Raw genomic sequence first — 23,044 nt, 5'->3', positions numbered from 1 at the left:
AACTGTCAGAGGCGTTTTTTTAAAAAATAATGATTCATACAATCAACGTTTCACATGTACTTAAAACATTTTCAATGAATTTGACGAAATACTGGCGTTTTTCAGCAAAAACTGTCCATCAATATGAAAGCAGGCGGCCAAAATGAAAATAATTACCAACAATATTACGGCAATATGAACTTTATGTACGTTCATTGGTGAAATAAGCTCGGCTTTGGAAAATAACACCATAACAATGTCATCAGTAAATCCCTTTAAAAAAAGAACGTATGTAGTACTGGTGACTGAATTAGGACATGGCGTGCACGCGGCTTTTGTAACACATTCGTTGTGTCGTTTTGGCGCACGCGCCATCTCGTCATTACGAAATGTTAAAAGTTTTGTGTGTTGCGATGAAACGAAACTAAAAACGTGCTATAACGAAACGTAGAATGCGAAACAAAACATGATTATATTTCGCGTTGGCGTAAACGCCATTAACAAACATTTCGTTTTGGTGTGTTGGCGCACGAACGCCAAATCGAAATGATCTGTTTCGTCATGTCGCGTTGAGGTGCTAGGCTATGTTACTATTTTGTCGTGTCGTCCTGGTGCGCGCGTCAGCGCAAATTGAACATTCTATTTCGCCTTGAACATGCCAGAACGAAATATTTTAATAGTGGGCACGCTAACGCGAAACAAATAATTTCGTCTTGGCGCGAGCCAACGCACGAACTAAAATTGTTGTTGATTGCGCGCTTGCCAGAACGAAATATAGATATAACCGACACACAAAACTTTCAACATTTCATTATGGCGCGTTGGCGCGTGCTCCAGGACGACACAACAAAATATGCTACATAAAGCCCGCGAACGCCGTTGCGACATAACGAAATGTCTTAACTTAGCCACCATAGTCTATGCATAAATAATTTTGAAATAACACTTATTACTGTAAATAATACGCTTAACAATAGCACAAAGTTTGCTGCAAAAATAACGAAGTGGTAATGGTTTCGGCGACAGATAAGGATGAATTTGTTTTTATTAAAACAAGTAAAGATTACTGGTAACTAAACTAAGTCTAATATGAAAATGTTTAACTTAATTTTTAAAACATTCAATGATTAAGTGAATTGATTTTCTTAAATAACTGGTCAATATGTATTAATCTAATAATTATCATTTCATTGATATTTATTGACCCATCTCTATGCCAGATGTACATTTTATTGCAGACTGTGTGTAAATGATGATACTCAAATGTTTAAGACAAGTGCAATCAAGAAACTTTGTCAAATAAGAAAACACCAATAAAACATATACTCAAGTTACAAATGTATGTAGAGAACGTAATCAATGTCACCTAAAGGAGGTAAAAACAGACAATTTACCACTAACAAAACTATATATTGGTCGTAAGAAAGACGCCTCAGGTAGAATGAATACAAGTGATTTAAAATGTGTTTCTCCTTGTAATTTACTTAGCTTTTCAGCAAAGTAACGGCAATTAGTATAAGAGCTGCAAACACTGATATTGGGACGTAGTTTTGCACCGCGTAACAGCATATTTTTCACAGTAATTAAGTGCACCAAATTCCTTAATTTGAACCATAATTTAGCTCATATCTATATAACAAATGTAAACTCGATCGAAATTGAACTCAGAATATACAATGACACATGAAACTGGTCCTGAAATACTCTGTTGGCTTGTTTGTTATGTTTTAGAAAAACTAGAGAGTCTCTCTGCTAGTAGGCAACTTTAAAGGCATCTACTGTGATTTGAAAATGATTGAAAATTTACCAAGTATCTAGCGTAAGAAATGCTTGTAGATTGCAGTTAAAGCATGGTGTTAATACATTATAGCAGAAAAACCAATTTATTACGCACAAAATCTCATAATAGTTTAGAAGGCATCTGGTCAAAACCGTCATGTTTTCCTGTTCTTTACATCGTGATTTATATAGAAAGTCAATTGCAGAGTCACCATTGTGCTCTTTTGAATCACTTGAAACTGTTAGCCACTTGCAAAAACTATCAACAATTACGCCAGCAGATCCTGTGCAACATGTGCAACATTCCATGCCTGCGGACTCTTCCTGTAACAAACAACTATCACCAGAGAAAATAAGCTGCTGCTCGTTAAAGTTAAAATATTATCTTATCATAAAGCGCTTTGATAAGTTTCGTGTTGTTATCTACCTACTAGTGACAATCGTTTGTAGCCTAGTGTTGAACTTTATGTATGTTTGTTTATTGTTGTTGTTTTTTGTTGTTGTTGCTGCTTTTTTTAATGATTCGTACACTCTTTTTGTCTCAACTCTTTTATTTTATCAATTTTGTATGCCAAATATAGGTTCGGAATATTTGTTGGGTCAAACGTTATGAAACAAATTAATGTATCTATAAGGTTAGGATTATTTTAATTACTAGCGCTAGTGGGGGAAACTTATTGTTTGCCCTGTCCGTCCGTCTGTCAGTCTGTCTGTCTGTCAGCCCGTCCGTCACATTTCGTTTCCGATCAGTAACTGAAGAATTATTTTACCTAGAACCATGATACTTCATAGGGTAATAGGACATATACAGTACACGGCCCCTTTTGGGTCACTCCATCAGAGGTCAAAGTCACAGAGGCCTGAACATGGAAAAACGTTTCCGATTAATAATTTGAGAACCACTTGACCCAGAATGTTGAAACTTCATAGAATGACTGGACATGCAGAGTAATTGGCCCTATAGATTTTGAACTCACTCGATCAGATGTCAAGACCACAGGACTCATAACATAGGATGATTAGACATACAGAGTAGTTGACCCCTATCGATTTTTGGGTCACTCGATCAAAGGTCAAGATAACAGAGGCCAAAACATTGAAAACTGTTTATAGTCCGTAACTTGAGAACCACTTGACTTGACCAAGAACATTGAAACTTCATAGGATGATTGGACACGCTGAGTAATGATCCCTATTGCATTTCAGTCACTAAGCCAACCATCGGTGTCTCTTTGATTTTCGCTTATGTCCCCGATCGACATTTTGCTTATTACTACTATGCTTTTGGGAGGACTTGCGCTTTTCTACAAAAGCATCTTAGTTTTATGTGAGATTTTGTGGTATGTTGGGCCATACAGAAATGATGTGCGCGGTTTTTTCGCCAAGCAACTCTCATTCACTGCCAAAAAACATACTACAGATGATTATAAGATTAATAGTCTGGCCGCGAAATGTCATATATCAGCATAAGGGTGCAAAGTTCCCTGTACAAAATCTTTTAACATGTAGGTACAAATATATGGTAATCAATGCATCCGACTTATGTGGAAGTAGCACCATTGAGCATTAAGCTAGAAACAAGACGGATGCCATTATAGCGACCAGGAAAAAACACATATTTTAAAGCTTTTATTTCTTGCATCTCAATACATTATACTTAAAGTGACTTAAAAAATCAAATCGGCATGAAGTGTATGAAAACTTACATATTATGGCTTCTGTCTATGCACTTTGTAATATCATAGTGTTACGTTACTCGAAAAAAAGAACAAAAAACACAAAAGCACCACCCCACCCCCGAAAAAACCCCCCAAAAAAACCACACACACACACACAAACTCGCGAATTAGCACTGTATCAATGTATCATATTGTTTGAGAAATGATATTATCATTTTATATTATAATAACATTATCGATAACGTCAATCAGGTTATTTAAACGAGTACACACCAATTCAGTTTGAATAAAATAAACATGTATTATACGTTTCCAAAATTATGTTTATTATTTTTAATGTGAAACAGCGTTTTGTAATGACGGTATACCGAGTTTTAAACCTTACAATAACATATAAATACATTTCTTATGCAGTACAAAAAAAAATAAAACATATATTGACTAGAACAAATATATCACTCATTGTTTTTGGTTTAATTGGTATGTAAATCACGTGGTAGTGTAACTCGATATGGGAGCTCAAGTCGTTGTTTCCCGGTCATGATGCAACAAATGCAAAACAGGCACATCAGGAAATCCTCATATTGATAGAGTCAACTGCCATTTTCCAAAATGCAATATCCAAGTAATAGTACTCTTATATCGTGCACGGTATTCTGTGCTTGTGGGAGCAAAATATATGTTCTATCGAACAAAACAGGTCGTCAGACAAGTGACTGACAAGAGAAAGTTAAACATTTCAATACAAATATGAAGTATATCTGTTAAGTCACCATTAATTCCATGTTATACTTATGACATTTTATATTACATACGTTCTTGTCTCGGATGTCAACTTATATCGAGTCACACTACTAGCATGTATTTTATATATCGTTAAAACCCGAAGATTGAGTGATATGCATATTCTCGTCAATGTATATATTATTTCTTATTGCATTGCATAAGAAAATTATGTATGTGTTATTGTTTTAAAACTCGGTAGGCCATGATAACAAAACTGTTGTTCAAATTAAAAAAAAAAAAAGATATAAGCATTTTGTTACATACAAAAGAATATCAATATTCATACATTTCATCTTGATTTGATTATGTTCTGGTCATATGAATTATACTATACTATACTATATTGTTTTTCTTTTTTTTGTCACAATGTTGGTCTCCATCTTGTTTCTAGCAAAATTCTCAGTGACGCTAATTCCGTATCAGCCGGATTCATTTCTACAAGGCTATACCTACACGAACATGTAATAACAATTTTTACAGAAACCAATGCAGTCAGACTATAAGATATCTGTCTATAACATTCACTAAATGTGCGGGAAGCTAAACACGAGTTGAATTAGCTACAGGGGAAAGTGTTAAACCATCTGTTTACTTTTGTTTGCCTGCACACAAGCAATTGACACAACAGAAATAACACAAAATAATTGAGCCGCGCCATGAGAAAACCAACATAGTGCATTTGCGACCAACATGGATCCAGACCAGCCTGCGCATCCGCGCAGTCTGGTCAGGACCTATGCTGTTCGCTTTCAAAGCCTATTGCAATTTGCGAAACTGTTAGCAAACATCATGGATCTTGCTGGACACAAATGCACTTTGTTGGTTTTTTCATGGTGCGTCTCAATCATAATGATTTGTTTAGTAAGCTGTGTGGGGTGCGGAAAAGTAATTTTAATGAAAAATGCTTTGTTTGCATTACACAGAATATTAACTAATTGATAGTTAGTAATACTCTTTCGTAACCAAAATTTTTCACAACACAAATAAAACTGAAATGAGAGCTAGAACGTATACCTATTAAAAATGACTTGTTGGCTTTGACAATACCCATGTCTTGAGCTCTTTTGTGAACAGAACGTCTGATCATTTTGTGTTTAATTAGATTTGAAATACACACGAGTTGCATGTGCACAAAAAATATACAGTCAAGCAGTACTATGGTGATATAAAAATATGCAAATATTGTATGAAATGTAGTCAGAAAAAAAAATGAATATATTGTTCACTAATAAATAAATGATGTGTTAGAAGATGATTTGAATATGAGGGTATCAGAAGGGTATCAGTTTGATTCAACAGTTTAATATCTAATTAAGTTATCACCTGTATCTAGACACTGATAATTTTAACAGTGGGTCTGATAGTGGGAGTATGTACAATTACTAACGAGTGCAAAAACAAATACTTCATAATTTATTTCCCAGTTTCATTCAAGGATGAAAAATGGCAAATTTGATTTTTCTGATATATAAAGGATTATTTGTTCTTCAATTATTTAGGGTAAATATGAATTTTAATTACATTATTTTATTTCCTATTACATTTCATTCGCTTAATCTTAACAAAAATGGTTTTAACACTGATTTTAGGCAAACAGTACATTTTGGAGTTGCACAGATTGTACTTTTTTAACAATAACACCATGTGTTGTATGCATCATTCGGAATGTATATGTATTGCACAGTATTATTGCGAGTTGAAATGAAAACAAACGAAAGAATAACATAAGTCCATTAACAACTTTTTCGATGCAAACACTGATTCCTGCACACTACGTTTCGTACATTTTCGTCGGGAGTTTAATTCCCAGACCCATATGTTTTATTTATTATATTTTTAAACTATACTCAATTTCTTACTTTTCAGTTAATTATAACAAAGACGACTGAAGTTAGTCAATCAAGTTCAAACTTCTTCACTAACTGTATCATTAGTAACATACAATTATAAATGTTTAAACATAATATAATGCTTTTGAAGCTCTCCAGCACAACGGTTAATCAATTCTACTTAAACTTTACTTTAAATAGCTTTATCCGGCAAAAACTTCAGTTCTGATTTATTTAAGGATGCTGCTGATTTTGTTTTACGAAAATAAGAACAAAGAATGAATTTGAAACTGGAGAAAAATAAACTTACACAAAGTATGTTGTGCAAAGTAAAAAAAAACAACTTTTTGGACAGATAGAAGATTCAAACCTCCAACAATATGGCTACAAAATGAACGCATTTACATCCACACATCCCCCATCTAATATCTAACTTCACATATCTTCTATTTTAAACGAGAATGCAACTGATCTTTCTATTTACATAATGCTAAAAATAGAAACTCCATAATACTGTGCGGCACTTATACCCAACGAATTTATTTGTTTTTTTACAGCCATGGCAATCATTCGTGGCCCTATTTCGAATGGCCGCTGACGACTTCGAGTCCCTCGCACTTTCCAAACATTATGCCATTCAGAGTGCCTAAGAGAAAAATAGGTGTTTCTGTCCAAATACACGCAATATTCATACCCGTAGACTTCGAGCAAACCTGAAATTCTCTCTCATATTTGTTATTGAACATGAAGCACATGTGACCTTTTGATTTAATATTAATTTGTAGACTGTGTATGAGAGCAAAAGGCCCACTTCCGTTAATTTTACGACTTTATGCTTAAGGTTAATTCAGTCAAAAAATAGGTAATCTGAATACTTTTGACCTGCTGTTTTGTACTGAACAAAGGTACAACGAGTATAAACATCTGTACCAATGAATTTATCTTTTAATAAAGTGTACCACCAGCTAGTCAAACTACGAGTACGACACTTTAATAAAGATAACGAACTGGACATGCTTTTATAAAATCAAGGGTTGCTAAATACATGCGAATGTTACTTAAAATGTATTACGATACTGCCAAGACATGTATCCAGTTCCTGGCACCATTTCACCTGTCTTAAATGATTTTAAAAGCGTGAAACTATACGTTTAAAATATACATCATAATGCTTCAAAACACTGTTTTCATCATCCTATGTTGATATAACGGACTACGTTTTAGTTACTATAAATAGGTAGTTTTTACAATTCGTTCACCAGTTCAGTGCTATTGTGTAAATATTTTCAAGACATCCCTTTATACCCCAATCACACATACGGCGCGGATAGCTACGTCTAGCTACGAACAGAAACGTAGTAATCCGTATCGATCCGTACCTGAGCCGTACCTCAGAGTAGTCATTCGTACTAATCCGTACCAAAACATGGTCAAAACGTATTCACAACTTATTCCAAACTTGCAAGTTTCTCCAACTTTTGAACATGCACAAACGTTTGAGCGAACCGTAGCCATTTGAGCGTGACTTTAGTCCAACTTGGCTGAAACTTATTCATCCGTAGTTAAACGTACTTAAACGTAGTTATCTGTGCTGTTACGTACCTCGTCGTAGTCGAACGTAGTTATCCGAGGCTGCTCGTACTTAAGCGTAGTTCAACGTAAGTTACCGCAGACCAGTCCGTGCGCTGGGCAAGTTGCAAGGCGCAGTAAAACGTAATTCAACGTAGTACCTCATACCTATCCGTACTTATTCGCGATCTGTATTGTTTTGTTTGTTTCCTGTTTCTCGCCATTTTTCCCGTACTAAGACGTACTGCTCCGTAGTTATACACCCACAGACTAATCTTATCCGCACCGTACCTCAACGCACGGACATATCCGTATGTGTGACTGTAGCTTAACGAAGTAATCTGTTTACAGCGTCAGATATAATTCCTTCAGACATACCTCTCACTTTTTCTGGTGATCTAAATGACTTTCAGAGCGGCTTGCTACTGTACACAGTTTATACAGAAATGTAGAGAAATCACAGGCTCGAATAAGAATCTGAGAGAGAGGGCAAACATTTCTTGTCAGTATTGCATTCGCGTGACGGCTAGGTATAAAACAGCTTTTCGCCACTTTACCAAAGCCTAATCTCTAATTTATTATACATGCAACGTAATAACACAGAAAAAGTGGAAGCTCCGCAGGTTGCTCAACGCGGCCAAAATGAAAATGTTGCAGGCTCGGATTGATTCAGCTTTGTCATGAACGGTAGTTGAAATACAAGCTAACGTCCACGTCCTCTAGCCCCGGGTTGAGAATAACTCAACAGTTACACATATTACAAGTACCAAAAACAATTTAGATACATCCGTAGATGTGTTCATACGGCGTTGCATATAGTACTTTCAATGATACACCAGTAGACAATTCCATGAAAAGCTCCTAAAAGAGAAAACAATGGACGGAACTAAACAAACTGGATATGAGGTTACGGAGCCTACATATCACAGAAACTGCATAAAGACAAAATTAAAAAGCTGGGGTGATAATACAATACTAAAAGTTATAAAAGCGGGAGTATTGGAACCACCCAAGCCGAAATGTTCAAGCTGAAAAACTAATCAGTACCACTAACACATTATAAATGTCGTGCTGAACAACCTCGAAAGATCGAAATATAACAGCTCTGATTGAATGTACGGAGAGACTTTTACTGCCGCCACACGGCACAAACAACGTTGCTATATTAGAATAGAAAAAGTGGAAACTACAAAGGTCGCTCAACACGATAAAAATGAAAACACAACTGAAGGACAGTCAATCCGCATTTTTATACTGTCCCCTCGAGTTTGACAATCTCAGTTGTTAAAAAACTTTGTTAACCATTTCATCTTAATCACAACGTCCGAATTAAATTGCTTAGTGCTTCTCTGGACATTTTGCTTTCACTTTTGAAGGGTGAACAAATACGCAAGCCAGGTGTAGGAATTCTACCACGGACTCATGATCTTTGGGCGAATGTATGCCGGGGTTTCAACACCAGTCACAAAGGTCCCTTAAGGATAACTAAGGACAAATTATACTAATGAAAACTTTAATTGCCCTACTTGACTGTACTTGAATATAAAACTCATCAATTCATATAATTCATTTTGATATATTGTGACGTTTATGTACTACATAACTTGTGTTTAGAGAGCTATATCTTTATTTATTTTACTTACGTTGTGTGTGTTTTATAATTCAGCAAATACTAAAAATAAGTTAAGCAACACTTTTGTTTCGACTGTCGAACTGTGTTATTTTATTGTTTATTTCTTTGTCTGTGTATTTTATTTTGTGTCAATACATAACTGCTCCCTAAATGTATTGATTTTAAATTAGTGTTCCGCTTTAAAGGGACTGCTGTCTAAGAACACGACACTTCTTTTCTTAAGAAGGACAGATTTATACAACAGTTTTGAGAAAGGAACCTTTCTAATTCATAGCTGTGTCCATGATAAAAATAATAAAGAGACAACAAAGCCAAAATTATTTAGTAACAACTATTTTATTTTGAAGAGTTACAACTCTTCACATATTTCTTCACAAATTCAAATTTTTATAAGCAATACACACTTCATTAAAGGAATCATGTTACAAACGAAGCATTCATGTATGAGGTTAAAATATGTGTACAAAGTACAAAGTACAGACTAATAAGTGCAATTTTTACCAAACTTAGTATATGATTTACAATCCAGTTGCAAGTGCTACGTGTTTGTGTTTTGAATTCGCTCTAAACAAAGGACTGATCTAAAAATATTACAATAAACCTTTAGCGAGATCAATCCAATTAATAGTGCAGTCAGACTTTGAAAGCTGGTTACTGGAGAAAGCAGCACTAAATTCTAAAGACTTTTATTGTCATGCATATGGTATATTATTTATCTTCAGTCAACGTTGAAGGTTATCACCTGAAAAAAAAGATAAAAATGTACTATTGTAAAATGACAGACACTAACAAGCGTAAGTCGGTGTTTACATACTAAGTTCATTTCATTAATATAGCTTAAAGATATCCAATGCCGATCTATAACTATTTATTATTTATCTTCATATATTTGTATGACATGCAGAAAACTTTCATCAAATGTTGTCAATTTTATCAAATACATAAGTTACATATGTAATTGAGTAAGAAGAGCTACATTCATAATCAGATGACATGCGGTAACAATCGATTGTTAACAAAATTTCAGTTTTAATTACATGTATGTGGTAGTACCGTGTTTAGCTATACATGTGTTAAGTATGCACTATTTAAATCTTTTGCATATTATTGTTAACAAATATAAATATATTAATTTGATGTTTATATAAACTATATGTAGAACATAAATGAGTCTAGTATATCTTTAAAAGGTTCAAGCTTTAAAACTTAATGCAACACATTAAAATGTATGTCAAAGTTACATAACAACAAAGAACCTACTTTTAATGTGTATGTAAATTAAGTATGAAATGATGATTGACATTGGGAAAATATGTATAAAGGAGGCTTTTTATTGAGCTTTGTTTGAAAATGTATTGCTCATAGGAAACATATATTTTATTTTTGGTAAGGTTTGGGTACATCTTTAGACAAAATTCTACTTGCGTATAGAAGATGTCGATTTTATAAACACATGACCTAAAAATAATCCATCCTTCGGTTTCCTATTCTCATCAGAGGTTCGTGAAACAGGTAGACCTCTGGTATGTGAAAATGTGGTTTTATTACTGAAAATATATATAATGAAAAGGGTGCGTAATCATTTTAATGGTGTATGTAATGGTGGGGATCGGGACTGGTGTGGTTTCGGGGATCAAATAGTAGTATGGCTGTTTAGACAGGCATTAAAATTCGATTTTGTTCACAAACAATAGTTCATTTGTATTCATTTTTAAACACTATTGCATATAAAAACAACTTTCAATTCAGGTTGTTTCTGCAGCTGGCCACGTGAGTATACAGATACAAGTTTTGCAATATGACAACCGAGGAGGAACATCATATCATGGCTCAAATGTCACTTCGGCAAGAAAGTGTTGCGATGCTAACAGTTTTCCAATATGTAACGTGAACGATTTATGTGACTCATATTTTGTCTTCTGTATTGATGGGTAAGTTCATGTTTTAATTCATTCTGGTGTTTATGGGAGTATGAATAACGAAACATTTGTAAAGATGTAGGCTTAAACACGTGTTTGGTTAATGTTACAATATGTACTGACTCCTATGTAGTCGCATGATATTTGTGCGTGCATGTGTACTTATCTATAAGCCGGTAACCCAAATGGAATACACATTACGGGACTAGAAGTAGGTTTAAATGTGGGATAGTGCAAGATACAGAAAGTTCTCTAATAATAGAGGCATCCTTGGTTCTTTAGCGAGGCGAATGTAATGCACCAATACATGGGACTCTTATCCGAATATTAGTGACCAGAGCCTAAAGTAGATATGAATAACACCATGTACAATACCTTTATTTATCACATTGACAAGTACTCGTAAAGAAATTGTCACAAAAAGCAGTAAAAGCATGACATTACTTGTTTCCGAATTCTCACATATTTGCACATTTCAACTTTTTTTGTATAAATATACATTTGCTATTATTTTTTTTTTCAAAAATGTCATTTCTCAACCCTTTAAACAAATTTGGCATAAGATATTCTAACTCTAGGTGTTTTATGAGCAAATAAATATTTTTATTTTATGCTCTTCAGTGAAATACTGAAAATTATCTGTTCAGTGAAATGAAATTGATATTTTCTCTGTTTCAAACAGTGAAAATATCATTTTTATTTTTCACTGGTATGGAACTACACCTGACTGCGAAAGAATACGAATTATAAGTAACATATTATTCCATGCAAAATATACTTCAGTAAAGATATAGATGTATAGGAATACTAACAGGATCATAAATATGTACATTCTATCATGACAAAGTGTAACAGAAGTCAGGAATGGTAATAGAACTATTTAGATTTTTCTACGAAGATACCCTGACGTCACGACATAATGACGTCATGATGCGATGTACGTGACGTTGCACGGACAAACTGGGTATAATTTGGTTAAAACCATTAAAAATACATAAAAAAGGAAATTTGTTTGTTTCATTGTAAGATCGAAATATATTTCACTCGTGAACACTATAATTTACATTTTTTATATATTGCATTATAGTGTTCGCTCGGTGAAATATATTTCAATCCTACACTAAAACAAACAAATATCCTCTATATCTGTGGGTAATTCGGTAACGATTTATTCAGCTGTAACGTAGAGTTTCGTTCTGTATGTGACATTTTGTATTAGAATAGATATTAATGATGTAAAAGAAAGCTATTGAAGATGTACTAATCATTAACATTAAAAACATTTAAATATTCGAAAACTAGTGGTTAGTTCCTTTGTAAATCCTATGAACCCCTTTGCAGATATTTTTTTCTGCATTTGTTTTGTTTCATTTTTGCAAAACAAGTGCTTTAAAACAACAAAATGATCAAGTATGGACAAGATATTAAATAACATATATCAAAACTATTTTGACATTTATTTCGATAACATCTATATGCAGTATATATATATATATATATTTGGATTTAACGTCGCACCGACACATGATAGGTCATATGGCGACTTTCCAGCTTTTAATGGTGGAGGAAGACCCCATGTGCCCCTTCGTGCGTTATTTCATCACGAGCGGGCACCTGGGTAGAACCACCGGCCTTCCGTAAGCCAGCTGGATGGCTTCCTCACATGAAGAATTCAACGCCCCGAGTGAGGCTCGAAAGTTAAGTTACACTTTGCACGACAGGTTCTGACAGAATACCTTTTCTCTGGTTCATTCAATAGACAGTACGCCGTATCACAAAAATCGATACACCTATTTTTCACATCATAAAAATAAAATATTGTAGTATAGGTTATTTGAATCATAGAATATTTGCTTTCTTGTGTTTTCCTTGAATACACAGTGTAGACCTATCGTGTCCAAGACTCAAGTCCGAGCCAGTCATACCTGTTGGACTCCTGGCACATCTGGTCGAGCATTAATGTAATTTTGTTTTGCACCCCAGTCCGATCCAATACATGTCCTTTCAACGCAGTCATTATTCTCAGCGATTGATAAACACGTACAATTGCAATATCATCAGCTAAATTGCGATAAACTCACACATGGTTGATAAGATCTACACTACATAATTTTCAAAATGTCAAATTAGTACCTCCTGTCTGTATAGTGTTAAATATTGATCAAAAACATTCAAACAACGGATGCACCTATATAAACGTCATTTTATATTTGACTTACACGTAATTATGCATCAACAATTTTTAGTGTTAAAATTTAGAGAAAGATCTTAACATTATTGATCAAAATTTCATTTTGTTAATTGTGTAATTGTACTAAAACTTACACACAGCATTCAGTGAATACAATATTCTTACGATACGTCAATACAGACGCGAATGAAAAGAGTGGGTATTTACTATAAATCAGCTGAAAAATGATTTGTTTGATTAAAATATTACATAAGTCCTAGACCTTCTGCCAGAGCTGGTCCAAGAATGGTTTCTGTTTACGTCGGCCCTGGAAGATCATATCAAAAACGTTCATCAAAAGCCCGTGCTGACGATAATCACCTTGTTGTGCATACTTTTCCATATTTGTGCATAGCCAAAAGCTGCAATAAAGAAGCAACAGGATATATCTTTATGGTCGTGCCAAAGCTTAAAAATGTTCTGAGCACATAATTAAAAAGGATCACAGTTGTCTGCAACATTTGTAGTTTCAGTTTGTATTTTCCGTTACTACATGCATAATAACATACATGTATACTGGTACTGATAATAAATTCGAACAGAAAATGAGGTTTTTTACATGTAACATTTTTATTTCTGCAAATTGTTATCATTGGTCGGTATCAAAATAAATCTTAACGTTTGCTGAAAATTTACAATATTTTAAATTTATGTGTAAAATGGTGACTGTACGAACGTTGACTGATGATAAATTCGACCACTTTGTCCTTTACAAAATTTTCTCTATAGTATTATATTGAAACTTTTTCAAAAATGCTGCTATAGTCATTTCCGATCAAGTAATGAAAAGTAGCCCAATGTCAGGCCTTCATGTGTTGACATGCTCAAAACAAAAAAAAAAAAAACATCCTCTTCCCCAGTATTTTTGAATAAATATTTTTAAACAGATAAATGCAAGTCATTTTTATACAGAATATTTTCCAACTTTGTTTTTGTTTACACCAGCTGGTGTTGTAAGTGGTTGCTATTAGACGGCGTGTTCAAATAACCGATTGCAATTAAATAACTCGAAGGTGACCGACTTTATCATCTGTCCGAGTTTATCATCAGTACCAGTATCAAATACAGTTACTTGTTTAACAGAAAACTTATAGGGTTATCATTTGTAATGCATGCGAATTCTCGGTATCATTAACATATTAAAGACTATCATTATTTGAAGCGTTTAAATGTAAGATAGTTTGAAGTACCATATCTTATTTCAAGGGATCATATAATCAAAATGAAAGAAAATTGCGATTAAACACCTTTATCACCGTTTCCAATAAAGAAAGAACATTTTTGTTTCAGTGTTACTAACAATGGAAGCTGTAACGGGCCGCATTTTTCAACGAAGCTTCTGACAGACAGTAATTCATTTTCAACTTCACATGACAACACCATAGCATATTTCTTCAATTGGGACAAATGGCATTCGGTATGTAACAATTCTTATAAAATTTCAAGTTCTAACACATCAGATCAAAAGAAATTGAGAAGCGTTTTATACACGATGAAGTAGTTCAATACGTGTCAATAGTCTACGCAACAACAATATGCTCTTGTTCAATGTCCGATACGGCAAACAGATTAATTCAGGACACTAAATATACTCTTAACGAAACTTTTAACGCCCCCTCGATAAGTTTTGCAATATCATCAATATCACAAAGTTATAAAGGATATTTATATTTTTCAGGGTGATATCGAAGTATATCGTCACTGATAAGGGAAAATATGCAATATTTTCACCAAGTCGAAGCCTTCGTAAAAATATCAGAATTGTTTCCCATACTGGTGAAGACATATTAAAATATCTCACAGCAAACAAACAAATATTTTCGTTTTAGTTAATGCTAATTTCCGAAGACTAATAAATATTTTGTTTATTACATAGTTAGATATTCAAATAAGGTCATCGTGCTGGATTTATTTTGACTACCTTGCAAGATTGTGCATCAGTTAAATAAACAAAATAAAATTAAATCTACATGGTTCGTTCTCTGAAATCAACACGAGGCCATTTCATTAAAAAAGTAAGACTGCGTTCAAAAATGATAATTTATTATACAAACACGATTTACTGCAAACAGATTTCAACTAATTTCAACAGTTTTGTGATAATTTAAGCATTTTATGCCCTACGGGCCATTACTAACATTTCATTGCTGGTAATTAATGACAAAAGTATAATGGCTTCTTTATCCTGTCATATCGTAAAAGGAAAAAAATAATGTTGCTTGATATATGAGCATATGTCAGAAAAATTGTACTATTTACAACTCAGTGTCAATGTAATTATGGTTTTTGCAAGCTTAATAAAAGCAAAACAATCAGGTAAAATTTGACTTTTTTAAGATGGGAAAAGGTCGTAAAATGAATGAAAGGGTATGATCACTTCTTGATCGATTGAGTTGAAATGACAATGTTATTGCTGACATATGTTTATAAGCATTTGTAAAATTTCATAAAAGTACTGCTTATACTATGAAAGCTATTGCAAAAACAGCGGGAGTTCGTTGGAAGTTTCCAATGAATTGCATACCATTTTAAAGATTATATATTACGTGTGTAAAGGCAGCATTCTTCCATAGTACTCTAGCCTCCGTCTTTCGAAATATATAGATGAAAAATACTTCACATGCATGTATATATTACGTTGAAATGGCTTGATACCGCCATCACGAAAATGTCGATAGCTATTTTTATTGTCACCTCTTCATCGTGCGGAAATGAATTACTTGGTTTAAAAAACTATTGTTTTAAAACGTTTTGTTATCTGAATATAATATCTGCCTACGAAACATTTCGGTATTACCAATTTCAGGGAGGCTCCTGAAATCTATATGTACATTCAATGACTTTAACAATGCCTCATCTAACATTTCAAAAAAATGATCCAACAAAATTTCTGTTACTTATACTGTATATAAAGAAATATACATAATAAGCAAGGATCTGACGATGATATTGTTTCTGTGCTACAACAAGCGTGAGCTCAAATTCAGAAGATACACATCTTCGATCGATAGAAGAGATTAGTTATTAGTCACCGTTAAAATCAAATCACCATTACAATGATGAAACGTAAAGTTATTTTACGTTGCCCAACGTACGTGAAATTGAAACAAATCGTTCACGTTGTGGTGTCAAATAACTGGACGGCCTCGTTATACTGTTTAAATAAAAAAAACTTTGAGAAACGCCTTATTTTGACGAGAATAAAATACCTTTAATAAACAGAAAATTAATTTGATTAAAGTTCAGCACATTTTTAAATGGTTGTTCATGCTTTCGATATTGACTTCAACAAGTAATAACGTTATTTTGTTAATGTGAGGGACATGAAACACAACACGAGCTCAACGTGCTAAGGCGGTAAAAAAATATCATATCAAATGATAGCCAGAAGTAAATTATTACAGGTGAATATGAAATATTTGCACGAAAGTTGCAAGCATGAAAAAATTTCCATAGTGGGATAAGCGTTTTTAAATGCCTTTAGTGCATTTCAATTAAAACAGTGATGTGAATAAATATAAAAATTATTTCATTTCATTTCGCTTCTGGGTCATCTCTTCCATTTAAATACTAGTATTAATGTTTTCGAAAATACGACAGGAAAATACTTATTTCTTATTATATACTTTATGGGTATGTTTTATTCCTCCAGGGCGCTATTAATTATATCGCTACTGTAATGGACAAAGATCCCAAAGGCGCCGAACTCATCGATAATTTTACATCGGCAGCTTCATTAAAAGTCGACGCAAACTATCGGGAATCTACTACACAACTGTTGTCATTCAAAAATTTTATAACGTAAGTTCTTTATAGTGTAAATGTAATCAGACGTTCGTGTACCTGCACTTACGTTAGTTAGTTACATAGAGCATTTCATTTATTGTCTGAAAACTTAGTTACACCGCTTGTAGCTTGTAGTAGTTCTTAAGGGGCCTCTTTGGCCAAGTGGTTAAGGTCGCTGACTTCAAATCCCTTGCCCCTCATCGATGTGGGTTGGAGTCTCACTCGGGGAGTTGAATTCTTCATGTGAGGAAGCCATCCAGCGGGATTACGGAAGGTCGGTGGTTCTTCTCAGGTGCCCGCTCGTGAGGAAATAATTCACAGAGGGGCACCTGGGGTCTTCCTCCACCATCAAAGCTGGAAAGTCTCCATATTAACTATAATTGTGTCGGTGCAACGTTTAACCCAACAAATTAAAATAAAATGTAGTAGTTGTTAAACCAAACATGCATTGCTATATGTGTTTTTAATTAACAACCGTCAAAAAAACGTTTAGGCGTTATGTTCCGCTAGATTTATAGTGCGGCTTCTTGTATGATCCATATCTCTTAAAAACAAGGAACAAATGCTCATCATATTATCTTACCCTTCAATTTCATTAGCACACCTGAACCAGAGTTTCAGGGTGAGCTGTTGTGATAGAGCTGTTTCCGTCGTCCGTTTCGGCATAGTCCCATTTTCGGGTATATTTAAGTGGTTTCACAAGGACCAGTTTGAATGCTACTACAGCTTAAGGTACAAAAAACCGTTAAAGGTGCTTATAAACAGCCTTTAGTTTAAATGGTTTCGCGTGGCCTCTGAGGAAAAATAGAAGAACACTTTTTTTTTCCTTTTAAACCACTTGATGCATCTTCATGAAACTTTGTCTCTGTCATCTATGTTCGATCATCTCAAGTTTGTTAAAATGGGTCCGCTTGACCTCTGTTATGGGCTGCAAGAGATCAAAATTGAAAAGCCATTAAACTACTTTTTCTGATAGGATCGTCACCAAACCTTGTCTGTATCATACTTGTATAGACCTCTGTGTTCAAAGTTCATTCAAATGGTTCCACCTGTTTCCTTGTAAGGGGTCGGAAGGGCTAAAATTAGAAAACCTTTAAAACGATCCGTAAATCTGCGCTATCCCTAGTGAGCTAAGCAGGCGGGCTGGTGCAGTTTAATATTTTGAGACAAATATCCGGTACATGCGTAGCCCTAGTGTAGCACTAGACGAGAAGACCATCCGTGGAGGTTCAGTACTGTTATTTGATTAAATTTCAGTATAAAACAGAGAAAGTGCTACGATTTGATCTTTGCTCGAGTCCCGTAAGGCCCGTAAATTCACATGTCACTTGTAGAAAGGTGTACCCGCTCTATTAGTTTCCTGTGTGGTAGTCAATTGAACGGGAGGGTCACGTTAGGTGATTAAGTCTGGTATATATGGTAGCGTGTTGGTCCCGCTTGAACTGCTGAGCTGGCTCGATCTAAGACAGCTGGTGCAAATTGATTTAATCCTGGTTACACTTGGTTTACTTGGACATATACTCTATTTTGTGAACATTACCGGACTTTGACTTGTATAGTCTTGGGCAATGTCCTGTAATTTCTAACAAAAATTCATAAAAAACTAGAGATATGACCTAAACCTAAACAAAGTTATTGTTTTGGTCCTTTCTCCAAAAGAATAAAACACTTTTAAACGACTTCTTCTCATGAATTGCTCGATGCAAACATTGCCTGTAGTATCATTACACGGTCTTCACTTTAGTTTGTTCAAATAGCAACGTTTACCACTTTTAGAGGGGGCGGGATGTGGGATGCCAGCTAAAAAAGCTAATTTTCCCCATAAACCAATTGAAAAATAGTTACACATTTTTGGCCCGTCACACTCAAATTTGAAAAAGTATTAATAAGTTTAAATGAAACTGATTAATAGATGTTCATCAATCTTTTCCCTATTTGTGCCTCTTTTTTCTGTTATGTGTCCCATATTTTCTAGAGTCTTGATAAATTGTCAGGAAAACGGCACAGATACAACATCAAGGTCATCCAATGTTCGGCCCCAACGTTCGTGGATTTCGATAACGTTCAGTACATCTTACACCCTTGGAAGATATACATGAAATGCTGTTCAAATAAACACAACATTAGAATATATACACCGCATATGTCCCATTTCTGTTTTATTTATCTGTTCCAATATTGTGTTAAATTCTTTCTTAAACAAAATAATTTGTCACATAAGGTAAACGAAAGCCGCCTTACTTTACTTTCAATCATATTTGCTAGTCTATTTATCTCCATAAGTGTAATGATTTACAAAACCTTTACTTTTGTCGTTATTTATTACTTCAACGAAAGAAAAGAATGAAAAGGTAACGAGAAGTTAATCTTAGTTCTTACATGAAATTTGGTAAAAGGTATTGATCAGTGTAAAGTCATAATGTTCTTTTTTACAGCAAAAGCGATACGGAAATCGTAAGTTAACCTTTATCGACCCTCAGATACAAGCATGACTAACTGGCTGTAAGAATGATGAATTGAAATTATTACATTGGATATATTCTTTTTTCACAGTTTAGATTTAGGTATAAGAATTTGGTGTCAGGACGGATATGCGGGCACTAACTGCAATAGAAAATGTACTGGGAAACCGTTTAGTATTTGCACGAAAAATCATGGATCAACCCTATTGCCATCTTGCAGTGACGAAGGTAAAGTGTGCCATTATAAAAGCCGGTTAAAGAAAAATAATGAAAATTCAGAATCCAACCCCGTATAATAATACATAAAATCCGTCATATAGTAATAAAAACAGTTATTTTAATGGATCAATGATTGATGACATGTAATGTTATTTCTAGATCCCAGCCTAATCTATTATACATTGTACTATCATGACAATTTATCAGTAACTTAGTTTTATTGAAAGAAACATGTTAAAATGTGAAAAAGTAGAATTCTAACTACCATAGTACTTTATGGTTATGTTATTTAATAGTTCATATTTTCAATTTACCGTTGTAAATATATAGAACTTTAGATTTGTCTTTCCATCAGTCCGTTTGTCCGTCCATGCAAAAAGTTCTTGATCTTGTTTCAACAACAAAAAATATGTTACTCGAGATATTTTCACAAAACATTATATGCGGATAGAAAGCAATAATGAGACATCAAAGACTTGCATTTAATTTGACAGCGCACACCTCACATATGTACAATAAAGCAGGTCGGTCTTTATCTTTAAATAAAGTCTGCCTTTTCTGAAATACAAGCAATACTTTTAACAGAATTTATATAAATATATAATATTTTTATCGTACGCTGCAACAAATAAATTATGTTCGTGCTATATAGGACAGGTAGGTATAGGTCATAGTTACAGTTTTGTATTTGTCTAACGCCGTTTTTCAACAGTATTTCAGTAATGTAACGGAGGGTAGTCAACCTAACCAGTGTTCATGAATTCTGTACCAGAATTTGTTCTCCGCAAGAAACTGCCAACTTTCTCACATGAATCAGAGGTGGAGGACAAATAGTTTCAGACACACTATCTTCTATCAAACCGTCACAGAGAACATACGAACTCACAACACCGCGTTCCGTAAACCTGCGCTATCCCTAGTGAGCTAAGCAGGCGGGCTGGTGCAGTTTAATATTTTGAAACCAATATCCGGTACATGCGTAGCCCTAGGGTAGCACTAGAGGAGAAGGCCATCCGTGGAGGTTCAGTACTGTTATTTGATTAAATTTCAGTATAAAACAGAGAAAGTGCTACGATTTGATCTTTGCTCGAGTCCCGTAAGGCCCGTAAATTCACATGTCACTTGTAGAAAGGTGTACCCGCTCAATTAGGTTCATGTGTGGTGAGGGTCACGTTAGGTGATTAAGTCTGGTATATATGGTAGCGTGTTGATCCCGCATGAACTGCTGAGCTGGCTCGATCTAAGACAGCTGGTGCAAATTGATTTAATCCTGGTTACACTTGGTATACTTGGACATATACTCTATTTTGTGAACATTACCGGACTTTGACTTGAATAGTCTTGGGCAATGTCCTATAATTTCTAACAAAGTAAAATTCATAAAAACTAGAGATATGACTTCTCAAACAAGATAACACATTATGTCATCGAAGTATTTCACGAGAAAAGGGTTACATTTTGGAGTCTGCCGAAGCGAAAACATATAAATTTCAAATATGTTTAGACAGATTGTTGAACTAATTTCGAAAGTTATTTCGTCGAATTATATTTCCTCTGAAACGTTATACGGTGATCGAAAGTTCTTTATATTTTGACATATCTTTTAGTTTTCTTTTAATTTAGATATTATGCAACTTCCGTCTCTATCTGGATCTACATTACCAATGGACTTCACCCCAGCGCACATAGAAAAGTTATTAAGGCATTTTATAATGGAAGAAGTTTGTCCAGAAGCAATCCACTTAAACGTTTCAGTTATTTACTTCACACTCTCAGGGTAAGCTTTAATATTTTGTTTAAGCTTCTGGTAACGCATATAGGCGACTCAACCAGAGGATTGTAAATAATTTACAAAATACAGAGGACGCTCCGATTCCAGAAGCTTACCCGGTTCTTTCGCATGCCAATACACAGCTTTTATTTCCCAATGTTTGTAAACTGAGAGGTAGGAGATTCAAATGAGTGGATGAACAGTAACAAACTAAAAATGAATTCCTCAAAAACTGAACATATTGCCTTTGGAAGTGCCCCTCAGTTGAATAAGTTAAACATTCACGAGATAGATATTTGTGGTGATAAAATCAAGAGACAGAGTAACATCAGATATTTGGGGGCCTATTTGGACGAAACTTTAACTTTCAAAGAGCATATAAAAATAAAGTGTAGAACGGCAGTGTTGAATTTTTTCCGAATCAAAAACATTCGCAAATATTTGACTCAGGATGCAACTGAAACCTTAGTGCTATCGCTGGTTATTTCGCATTTAGACTACTGTAATGTTATTTTATACGGTATTTCTGATTGTGACATCGCAAAACTGCAACGCATTCAAAATATGTGTGCGAAGTTAGTTCTGAATCGTAGAAGAAGAGACAGTTCTAAGCAGGCACTCTACGATTTGCACTGGCTGCCGATCAAAGCCAGAATAAACTTTAAGATTTTGACGTACATGTTCAATTGCCATGTTGGAAATGCGCCTGCATATTTGATTGAACTCTTAACACCGAAAATCCCCCAGCGCTCCCTCAGATCCTCGGAGTCATCAGTTGACTGTTACACCGTCCCTTTCAACAAGCGAAAAACTTTTAGTGATAGAAGCTTTAGTACTATAGGGCCAAAGTTGAGGAACAATTTGCCGCTGAACATCAGACAAAGTTCTTCAATTGACTGCTTTAAGAAAAAGTTGAAAACGCATTTCTTCAGAGACTACTTTGCATTATTCTAAGTTTTGACTGAGTTTTAAAACAGTGATGCTAGTGACAGTGATAGAAATTTAATGTTTGTCTGTGATAATTATATGTTAGTAATATTTTAAAATATAGTATTATCATTAACTTTAAATTAATAATTGTTATTTTAATTCGTTTTAATTAATCTTATTTAAAATATTTTATATTTAATATTTTATTTCAACTTGTATTGTAAAACGCCATTGAATATGTTTTAAATGTAGAAATAGGCGTTTAAGCAAATAAACCAGTTTCAGTTTCAGTTTCAGAAGAGGATCTGGACTCGCTTGACCGCCAGTGAATTCATTTCCAAATAATTCACACACCAGAAAGGCTTTTTAGGGAGTACAGTCAATATTGCCTCTACTTTTATCAAATGCCTTGAACTTTCTGCTTGAAATGTGTGTTGGGGTTAGCGTGTTCACCTGTCACCATGTGTCGAATC

General features: G+C 34.4%; 1 protein-coding gene across 1 annotated transcript in view; it reads left to right on the top strand.

The window, feature by feature from the left end:
- The first annotated feature begins 5,601 nt into the window (after nucleotides 1–5,601).
- The window catches only part of LOC123530373 (neurogenic locus notch homolog protein 1-like), a 45,110-nt gene continuing 27,667 nt past the window's right edge, over nucleotides 5,602–23,044 (top strand). Inside the window, exons 1-6 of the mRNA XM_053520858.1 lie at nucleotides 5,602–5,723; nucleotides 11,004–11,185; nucleotides 14,694–14,820; nucleotides 17,056–17,204; nucleotides 19,743–19,879; nucleotides 21,494–21,647. Coding sequence (XP_053376833.1) covers nucleotides 5,667–5,723; nucleotides 11,004–11,185; nucleotides 14,694–14,820; nucleotides 17,056–17,204; nucleotides 19,743–19,879; nucleotides 21,494–21,647 — 806 coding nt within the window. The 5' untranslated portion in view covers nucleotides 5,602–5,666. The remainder of the gene's footprint in view (nucleotides 5,724–11,003; nucleotides 11,186–14,693; nucleotides 14,821–17,055; nucleotides 17,205–19,742; nucleotides 19,880–21,493; nucleotides 21,648–23,044) is intronic.

This window comes from Mercenaria mercenaria, chromosome 13 (genome assembly GCF_021730395.1).
Source record: "Mercenaria mercenaria strain notata chromosome 13, MADL_Memer_1, whole genome shotgun sequence".
NCBI classification, from domain to species: Eukaryota; Metazoa; Mollusca; class Bivalvia; order Venerida; family Veneridae; genus Mercenaria; species Mercenaria mercenaria.
The sequence above is the reverse complement of the archived record's forward strand: the minus strand, read 5'-3'. Positions and strand labels throughout refer to the sequence as shown.